Below are 10,328 nucleotides of genomic sequence, written 5' to 3' on the forward strand. Positions count from 1 at the left end.
TTAAAAGAAGCTATCACGCGTAGTTCTAACTTGAGCCCTGTGCAACTGCCTGGTGCTTGAAAGAATATACCAGAGTGGCGAGCGATTGAGCTGCCAGGACAGAAGCACTGCACGCCCCTCTCACTGATGCACACTCCATATGACCATATATCCATCTCCCTTGAGCTATGTATAGCCGAGGAGTGTTACCAACTAGCACACTTTAGAAATTCAAATTGACTTTAGTATTAGCCCGTTTGAATCATTGGAATTAAATTTATTTTAATAATTATAATTTTGACACGGATTAATTAAGCTAATATAGTTGTATATGGAATATATTTGTATATTATTGTGGGCTAAACAAGAGAGATATATGTGTTGCATTTCTACCATAGGGAAGCGAGTTGAAGAACGTGTTATAAGTTGCAAAGTAGAAATATAGCATGGTGATCTATAGAATCAATTTTCATCTCCCACCCTATGAATTTGAGATAGGTTTATACGTGAACTTTGGAAAGTTGTGGAATGTAAAATTCCAAACCAAATAGCCTAGTTTATTAAGTAGATTCCATTTCCTCAAAATGAAAGGATCCAAACGGTTCCTTATGTTTTTTCCTAACAATGTTATATATATATATAGATGGGTGTAGTATTAAGTTCTTTAATACAAGTTTCTAAACCACACTTATTCTCCATGGACCTAACCTGGGTCACATCATATGGATTAAAACTAGATAAATCTATAGAAAATAAACGATCTTAGCTTGGACCTTGGTAAGGGGCCGTGTCCGGCCAAAAGTGTGAAATTAAATACTTGATCCTAAAAAAGGTTGTTGTCAAATCCATCCTCATTGATTTAGTTTAAAAAGGCACTTGCTAATCAGAACAAGTATTTTAAGTCTCCAGCAGGTCTGGGTTCCTAAACCTCCTTGCTCCTTTTGTCAGCATACCATTTTTGGTATTATGCATGCCGCCATTTTTGGTATTCCTAATCCTCCTTCCTCGTTTGGTAAGCATAGGATACCCCTATTTTTTGGTACCATCTGCATTTTGAGTCTTCTCTCGTGCTTAAAAGAACACTAGAGTGGACAGCGATTGATGAGCTGCCACAGAACAGATCGAAGCACTGCACTGCACTGCACAGCCCACTCATATATAGAAGCACACACGCTGCAGCTAGCATCCATCTCCGACTCATCTGATCCCTTGAGCTTACCCACCAACCCCAAACAGTGTGCTGATCATCGTCTATCCAGGCGAGTTATGTTCGTACATACACCCTAGCTACCCGGCCATTTCTCCTCCATCTTGTTCTTTGTATTCATGCATGCATGATGCATCTATCTCCGATCGATCCGATCCAGTAGTTGATGATTGCATTGCAGTAAATTGTTTCTTCGATCCGACCTCGACGATATATAATATCTCTTTCCTTTAATTTCTTGATGTATTAGTGTTTGCATGCATACGCGGGATACATACATACATTGAGCCTTATATGTATAGATATAATGTATACATGTGCATATAATATATGTATACATGTGCACTTGTGCAGGTAGCAGCAGCATGCTGGGATCCAAACCCAAGCAGAGGAAGAAGAAGCACCAGCAGGGGGTGAATCGTTGCAGCAGCAGCAGCAGCTGGGCCATCTTGTGCTGCTGCTCCATTCTCGCGTTCACGGTGGTGAGAGGAGCAGGGCTGCCGCTGGGCGGTGATGAAGAAGACGAAGCAGCAGCAAGTCTGGACGTGGATGCGTCCTGGGCCAAGGCGCGTGAGATACCACAAACACTGTTTGGGGTTTTCTTCGAGGTCTTCTTCAATTCTTCCTTCCTCTCATAATTCATCTTCCTTCTTTTCTTTTCTTTTCTTTTCTTGTGATGATGCTGTTCCGTCGTTTCTTGATCTTTAATCTTGACTTGCTGTTCGTTTCTATTTCTTTCCTTCTTCTTTTTTTTCTTTTTGTCCCCTCCTCTCGATCTCTCCTTTGATTTCTGAATAAACCAGCAAATCTGTATGTATCCCACAAATACTCATCATGATTTAGAAATGACTGTGGTTATATAGTTGGGTAGAATCTTTAGGTCATCCATCTGCTTAAATTTTGACGTAATCAACAGTTCGGCGCTTAATCAGATCAGATATTCATCATAGGGAGGAGGTCGGAGAAGACGGCCATAGCAGTAGCAGGCGGCAGGCCAGGCCCAGGCGTAATGAATAGTCACGGCCCATCAAGCCCCCTCCCTAATACTGGGCTGGGCGGGCTTAATCAACCAATTCCAGCCCATTCCTCTCTTCCTTCTCCCCGTCCACTCCAATCCCATTTCCCCTTCTCTCGAGCTCGCGGCCGCGGGTTCGCGGCAATGGCGAGGAGGAGGGCACTCGCCTCCTCCGTCCTGTCCGCAACCCCTCACCCACCTCCGCCCTCACCCCCTCGGCTCAGGGTGCTAGACCCTGGTACATCTGGCGCGGAGAGGCCGGAGGGAATGCCGCGGCCAGAGCACGCTGCTTGGGGTTGGCCTGCGGCGGCTCATCTGACTGATTACAACTCCGAGATCACCACTTGGTTGTTGTTTGCCTTCCACCTCCTCCTGCCTCTCTGTTGATTCCGTGGGCATGAAAAGTTTGGGGGTTTTTTAGGGTTATTTTATTCAATCATTATGTTTGCGTTCACTTCACAGCCTTTCCCACAGGTGGTTTGGCTGCTGGACCGAGTGCTTTGGCTGGCAGGAGCTTGTTGTGCCTTCTGCCCTGTTTTTGCACTGTTGTCCCAGCAGTTTGGATCAGATGTATCTGTTAAGCTTTCTATAAAGCCGGGAAGATACTGCATTTTAGTCTCTGCTTTTTTTTAAAAAAGAAAAAGAAACTTTTAATGTTCGTGTGTGAGTTTTGGTTCGGCGTTTCCTTAGAAGCTCAAACCTTTATTTATGCAAATTTCCTTGTTTCATACTCCAATTCCTTACGTAGGAGTATGTGTTATGCACCATTTCTTCATAGTGACTAAATCAGGGAATACTGCAGGAGATCAACCACGCCGGTGCTGGTGGGCTATGGGCAGAGTTGGTTAGCAACAGAGGTGCTTGTGATAGCTGTTCTTCCTTTTCTGAATGTACTATCACTAGTCACCTAGTAGAATTTTCATCTGAAACTATGGCAGGATATCCCCATGATGTCCGTTATAACAGGGGTTCAGTTAATCAGTCAGGTCAAATCGTTTACTTACTTTTTTTTAAAAAAAAAAAGGTAGTAAATTCCTCCTATCTTTCAAACTAAACCACCGAGTTCCTGGAGGAGCCATAATATTTCTTACAAAAGGGACGGCTCTAGAAGAAATCTTCTTGACGGTGTTATTTATTCTCAATTATTCATGCTGCTTGTTGGTTAGCTCAATCCTGCTACTTAAGTAGTTGAGATTTTTTACAATGTCACTGTCATTAGTATTTGAAGTTTCACCTTATCTAACCATTGTAGGTTTTGAAGCCCACATAAACAACACTCCAACCATAGACCCATGGAGCGTCATTGGGGATGAATCCTCCCTACATCTGACGACTGACCGGGTCTCTTGTTTCACTAAAAATGTTGTTGCTCTGAGAATGGAGGTTCTCTGTGAGAAGTGTCTACCTGGTGGAGTTGGCGTATACAACCCAGGATTCTGGGGCATGGTATGAATTCATCCTATTACATAAGTCAACTGGTATATTAGCATAACTTACAGGTGTAATCTATAGAATATTGTTTAAGTTCAGTTCATACGCTATGGTGTAGACACACAGTGAAATGTATAGGTTTTTTCCGATAGGTGAAAGTAGACTACCTAGCAACCCAGTGTTTGGTTTCTATTCATGTTACTGTATCAGTAATTCGTATAATAATGTTGTAGCCTAATGTAGTGCTTCTATGTGATTTGGTTTCGTCATAAGTAACTAGTTATGCCAATTACCGAAAGCAGTAGCAACAGCAATAGCTATAGGCGTAGCATTAGGAATTAAGACAGTTTGAGCTCCATGCATTTTCTTCTGATCCTTTTGGTGGTGATACCTTTCAAGTTCTGATGTTAGGTATATATTCAGTACATGTTCTCTTTTCCTACCTTTTTTAATTTTATCTTCTCTGTAATGTTACCATTTCAACTTACAGAACATAGAAGGTGGAAAGGCCTACCATCTTGTCATGTATGTCAAGTCAACACGACCATCAGAGCTGACAGTTCAATTGACAAGCTCTGATGGGTTACAAACCCTGGCTTCAGCTACGATAACGTTAGTATATTTTCTCTTGGTATTTAGGCAGGAGAAAATATTTTTGTTATTCACAATAACTGATAGTATTGCCCTGTTGTAGAGTTTCTGGCACATCAAATTGGACAAAACTGGAGCAAAAATTGGTTGCTAAAGGCACGAATAGAACTTCAAGGCTTCAAATAACAACTAGCCAGAAAGGAACTGTATGGTTTGATCAAGTATCACTCATGCCTGCAGACACATACAAGGTATAGTATAACTTTTGTTCTCTATGGTATGAGAAATAGAAATCAAGCTGAGAAAAAAAAGGTATAAAATTTAAAGCATACAGGCAGTAAAACAACTTTGTTTGGCAATGCAATCCTAGTCTCTGAACCAAAACACATTTACAAAGTTTGTAGCCACATTTAGAACTACAGTAATCTATTAACTGTCGTTTATAACTAACTTTACTGCTTTGGTTTGTTTGATGAATTTAATGCATACATAAGTGAATTTGATATCTTTCTAGCATACAGCCATGCTTATATGCTTGTGCATAAGTTTATCTACGTATTTAACAACGATTCTTCTTTATTCATGCAGGGACATGGTTTTCACACAGAACTTATAACCATGCTTTTGGATTTAAAACCACGATTCATGAGATTTCCTGGTAATGAGATGTATTTTCTTAGTTAAAATCAAGTAATTGATGTTTGTACGTATATGATATATTGATAAGTGTGCAGACATATTTGTGATAATTTACTAGATTGCATACAACTCTTGTAGGTGGTTGCTTTGTTGAGGGCAACTGGTTAAGAAATGCTTTCAGATGGAAGGAAACTATTGGTCCATGGGAAGAAAGGCCTGGGCACTATGGCGACGTTTGGAATTACTGGACCGATGATGGCCTTGGCTTTTATGAGTTTCTACTGGTAAATTTTGATTGATGTCATCTGATTTTGCTTTTTTTGATTTCAGCCTAACTGATCATATCTTTATTCTGAACTGTTCACAAAAGCTTGCTGAAGACCTGGGGGCTCTCCCAGTTTGGGTCTTCAATGCTGGTAGGTGGTGTTTGTGATTTGACAGTGTTTATGATTTGACAGAAAAGTCCCTTTTTGTTTTATGTTTAATCATCATCAGCATACCCATTAAGTTCGGATTCTTGTCTTGAATTTAGGTATCAGCCACAATGATGGACTTGATATGATTGAACCTTTCGTTAAGGTATATATGATCTTTTGTTGTTTGCATGATGTAACATAAAATTTTTCTCCTCCTGTGTTAGAATATCATCGATCATTGTCTTCTGCTTTTTTTCTGGATTTTGTATAAGGATGGAATATACCCAAAGACTTAGCCTTAGATAGGAGTGCTTGGAAGACAGCTATTCACGTGCCTGAACCTTGATTGCTTCTGCTGGGTTTCAACTCTAGCCTACCCCAACTTGTTTGGGACTTAAAAGCTTTGTTGTTGTTGTTGTTGTTTGTATAAGTTTTGAACCCATGTAGCTCATTTTTATCTCTGGAATCTGGAGTCTTTTGATCAGCAAGCTCAGTTCTGGTAGCCTCAATGATCTTTTCAAAGGAAAATCATATAAAAACTATTTTTTTTCCAGAATCTGAATGATGACCACATGTACTGTGCATTTCTTGATGATTTTAATTATTACATGCTCTATTTCATGAGTTTGTTTTTCCTGATATAGGATGCTTTGGACGGCCTTGAGTTTGCAATGGGAAGTGAGGAGTCAGCATGGGGTTCTATTAGAGCTGCAATGGGGCATCCAGAACGATTCCCACTGAAGTATGTTGCAATTGGAAACGAAGACTGTCTTAAGGAGTTTTACCAAGGTACATAAAACCATTATCAATTGGCTTTAATATTGAACAGCTACCATGAATGTCCTACTCTGACCCTGATATTATTTAATTCTGCTTAAGTAGAAAATTACATCAAATTCTATTATTCTATACGAGATGCTTATCCGGACATTCAAATTATTTCAAACTGTGACCACTTACCACTTGCCCATCCCGCTGATTTGTATGATTCTCATGTAAGCTATTCATTTCTTACTCTTTACGTTCTTCATTGTTAGTCAATTGTCTAAGCTATATGCTATCCTTTCTTATTATAAACTTAAGAGTCTACATGTTTTGTAGATATATGCTAATGCTACATATATGTTCCTCCAGAAGAACAAGTTTGACACAGCACCACGTACCAGACCTAAGGTATGATGTTATTGCCTAGTATGAAATAATTTACCTATGTATTGGTGTTTTTAATGCATTCTTGGTCTTACAAAGGTTGCTCGTTACTTTTCTTCCTGATTTCTTTAAAGATATTTACAGAAATAGTTTGACGACTAAACTCATATGAAATTACCTAAATTAGATATATACATTGTTGTAATTGTCAAACTAAATATGGTTGGAAGCATATATTCCACATAACCTGCTGAAGACAAGATCTAGACTGGATCTACAATCTATAATACTCAGTTGCATTTTGCAATGATCTTGTTACAGGCATTTGTTAGCGAATATGCCGTTCAGGGTAACAAAGATCCTGGTAAAGCGACCCTTTATGCTTCACTGGCTGAGGCTGCTTTCCTCATTGGATTAGAAAAAAACAGGTGATCTCTCCCTCCCTCTGTCCTTGCTCTCTCCTGAGGTTCTAAGGAACTCGCTTCTTTGCAGTGATGCTGTCGAGATGGCAAGTTACGCGCCACTTTTTGTGAACGACAATGATCGCAGGTTATCATTGCTCTATTTAGTCTATCTTGTTTTCTATATTGGTTACACTTGTAGTCATAGTCTGGAAACATGCTAATCAGGTGGCTCCCAGATGCAATAGTCTTCAACTCCTGGCAGCAGTATGGAACTCCTAGTTACTGGATGCAGATGCTTTTCCGTGAATCAAGTGGCGCTGTGATTCATCCAGTTTCAGTCATATCCAGCTACTCTGATTCATTGGCGGCATCAGCTATCACCTGGAAAGACACTGAGAATAGCTTCCTGAGGGTAAAGGTAATACCAACAATTTCTTATTTTCTTCTAGACTTTGTGTCATTGCTTCAACTGATTTGATAAGTGCTGAAACATTTGAAATGAGCACCGAAACCTTTGCAGATAGTAAACTTCGGATCTCATGCTGTGAACCTCACAATACATGCAACTGGACTTGAAGTTGGTGTCAGTGCAAAGGGATCAAGAGTCACTGTTCTGACGTCCAACAATGTGATGCAAGGAAATTCCTTCGGCAACCCAAATAATGTAAGGGGGTGACTGCTTTTTACAAGCTCTTTTGTATTGCAATCATCTGAATACAAGCACTGCATAAATGTCAGCGCAAATAATTTCTGAACTTTGAAACCTGCATAAATGGTGGAGCTAAAATTAAGTTTGCAAATGGTGCAGGTTGTGCCTGTTACCAGAGAGCTGCGCGGTGCAGGAGCAGAGATGCAGACCTTGCTCGCTCCCTACTCGTTCACCGCATTTGATCTAGCGTTGGAGCATTATTAGGGCACTATTCAGGCTTGTGTCTGGAGCCTTTGTGCTTGCAGGCTTTTTCAGCCCGGTTTCAGGTTGCTGCTGACAGCAGAGTAGTAGTAAGCGTAGCTATTATCAGCAGTCGTTATCTGAATATCTGGATGTGCATATGTAAGTAACCAAACTTGGGTTTCTTGCGCTATGGAAATAAAAATCAGTTTATCCACACTAAGCAATTGCACAGGACGGCTGCATTGCACAAAGCTACTCGAAATATATAATGTGGCGTCCCTTGACAATTTTCTTTACGTATAGAACTGGGAGCTCGCTGCTCCCAGGCATGGGGATTCCTTAGCAACCTGTACCAAGGCTTTTCTTAGGGTGCCCTAAACGCCGTGTCTTCGAGCTAGTACTTTGTTCGCCAGATTCCAAACTACAAAAATGTGATTTCTAAAGTTTTTGTTGTAATTCTTTGGATTCTCGTACGAATCCAATCCAAGAACAACTTTTGTGAAATTCATAAATTAAGTAATAAAACATAGAGATATAACTAAAGAATACAATCATTATCTACCTTTTCTTTCTTTTTGCTTCATATACTAAAAAAAGAATTTAAAAATGAAATTTTTTCTTCATGTCAGAAATAATTATTTCTCGTAAGGAATTCTATTGAAACCAAGAAATATATAAGCATACTCCCTCCGTTTCAAAATAAGTGACGTTTTCGCTTCCCGAGAAACGACTACCGGCAATTATATATTAAAATATATAAATATTTATGCTAAGTAATTAGTATCATCGAAAAGATCTTTTTGTCTAGTTTTTTAACAAATTTATTTGAAGATGTAAATATTGCGCGTATTTTCTACAAATCGAGTCAAACTTGTGGCACGAAAACCCAAAACGTCTTTTATTTTGGGACGGAGGGAGTACTCCTTAGCATCCACACCAGAATAGATGTGCTAGCGGAGAAGCTCAGTCAGTTCATTCAATCATATATAACCGGCTGCCAGCAATCATTCTGTTAGCCGCATAGGTACTTGGGCCATTGGCCTATTATGGCTAATTATAGATTGATCGATGTTATATTAGGCAAGGAGATCCCACGGTGGTCATACTTCTATAAACTAGCCTAGAGTCCTCCTTGCCTATATACGTACCTTGTCTACTGGTCTCCTAATCAATCTATCAATTTCCAGTGCAATTCTATTGCTTTCATGCTATCATTCGCCTAGGTTTTTCCCCGCTGCCCTAGCTTCCACCGCGCACCCCTTGGCTGCGCACCACTACGGGATACTGTGTATTTACCGAGTGTGAGTAACACTCGGCAAATAGTGCTAAACACTCGGTAAACTCTTTACCGAGTGTCACACTCGGTAACGTGGACTCGGCAAACAACGACTCGGTGAAGTTATTTTACCGAGTGTCTAATATCGGCGCACTCGGAGCAGAGAGTTACCGAGTGCTACAATAACACTCGGTAAACAATTATGACTTGACGGTCGTCAGCCTCCAAACTTACCGTTAACGGCTACGTTTACCGAGTGTCACTAGCAGCACTCGGTAAATAAATTAGCATTTCGTGATTAAAAGTATCCATTATTTCATGCAAAACAAAAAAGAAAAAATGCCAATTTAATCCTAAAATTCACCAAACTTTCACATGAACTATTTCATGTCATCTATTTACTATCTAAAAAATTCCAAGTTCAAATCATAATGTTGAATTTCACTCTTAATAGAAATCCTACTCGTCAATGTGAATGTTTAACATCTCTTTGGGAGATGTACCGGTTCAGCAGCGACGAATGTAAAAATACTTCCGAAACGTTATGAATTTTTTTCTATAACATAGATGTATGCTTCAATGTTAATTCTTCCAATCTCGTGATTTATCGAGTTCGATTTTAATTATTACAATTAAATTTACACGATATGTACCTAATTTTCATAAAGAATGAAAAGTTTGTGAAATATAGTAAATAAATCGAAATAAACACCATATTTTGGAATGGAGTACTAAATATCATATGTGGATAGAGGAAAAAGAATGAAGGAAAAACAAGAAATTTGGTTGAATTTTACCGAGTGTTGCGCCAATACACTCGGTAAAAGGTAGTGTTTACCGAGTGCTGATAACACTCGGTAAACATGTCATACCGTGACGCCGTTTGGCCCACGGTTGCTATCCTAGTGACGTGGCACCTCAATACCGAGTGTCTGTTTTTACCGAGTGTGCTGACTCGGTAAAGCGGTATACTACCGGGTGTTTATGTTTTCCGAGTGTTGGCACTCGATAAATACTGTTTTCCGAGTGCCCCGACTTTTGACACTCGGTAATTGTCGGAGCACTCGGTAACTACACAGTCTCCGGTAGTGCACGTCGCGCGCCTTCCGGCTGCACATCCTTCGCGCCGGTACCTCCCCTACCACCGCCGCCATGCCTGGGTCTGCTCCACCCGCCTCCTCTGCCGCCGATGTTGAAGCTGCGCAAGCCTTGGAAGCCGAGCGCCTCCGCGCCGCCGAAGCAACGCCCGTGCGGCCGAGGAGCGCCGCCGCCAGCAGGCTGCTGCACAGGACACCGCCCTCCAGCGCGCCCAGGCCGCCAAGCAGGAGG

The 10,328-nt window shown here is 40.6% G+C and overlaps 1 protein-coding gene across 3 annotated transcripts; it reads left to right on the forward strand.

Moving 5' to 3' along the window:
* Positions 1-1,480: 1,480 nt before the first annotated feature.
* On the forward strand, positions 1,481-7,923 carry LOC136481221 (alpha-L-arabinofuranosidase 1-like). 3 transcript variants are annotated; one of them, XM_066478576.1, is made up of 17 exons: positions 1,481-1,794; positions 3,004-3,058; positions 3,454-3,647; positions 4,123-4,244; positions 4,327-4,474; positions 4,812-4,881; positions 5,001-5,146; positions 5,233-5,278; positions 5,395-5,441; positions 5,923-6,067; positions 6,194-6,273; positions 6,380-6,451; positions 6,749-6,855; positions 6,920-6,976; positions 7,057-7,249; positions 7,352-7,495; positions 7,640-7,923. In XM_066478576.1, the coding sequence occupies exons 1-17, from the start codon at positions 1,525-1,527 to the stop codon at positions 7,742-7,744; spliced, it is 2,001 nt and encodes a 666-aa protein (XP_066334673.1). In that variant the 5' UTR covers positions 1,481-1,524; the 3' UTR covers positions 7,745-7,923. The 3 variants fall into 3 exon arrangements, with proteins under 3 accessions (XP_066334673.1, XP_066334672.1, XP_066334674.1); XM_066478575.1 differs by having other exon boundaries at positions 1,483-1,794; positions 6,161-6,273; XM_066478577.1 differs by lacking the exon at positions 1,481-1,794 and adding an exon at positions 2,301-2,548 and having other exon boundaries at positions 6,161-6,273.
* The last annotated feature ends 2,405 nt before the right edge of the window (positions 7,924-10,328 follow it).

This window comes from Miscanthus floridulus, chromosome 9 (assembly GCF_019320115.1).
Source record: "Miscanthus floridulus cultivar M001 chromosome 9, ASM1932011v1, whole genome shotgun sequence".
Taxonomy (NCBI): domain Eukaryota; kingdom Viridiplantae; phylum Streptophyta; class Magnoliopsida; order Poales; family Poaceae; genus Miscanthus; species Miscanthus floridulus.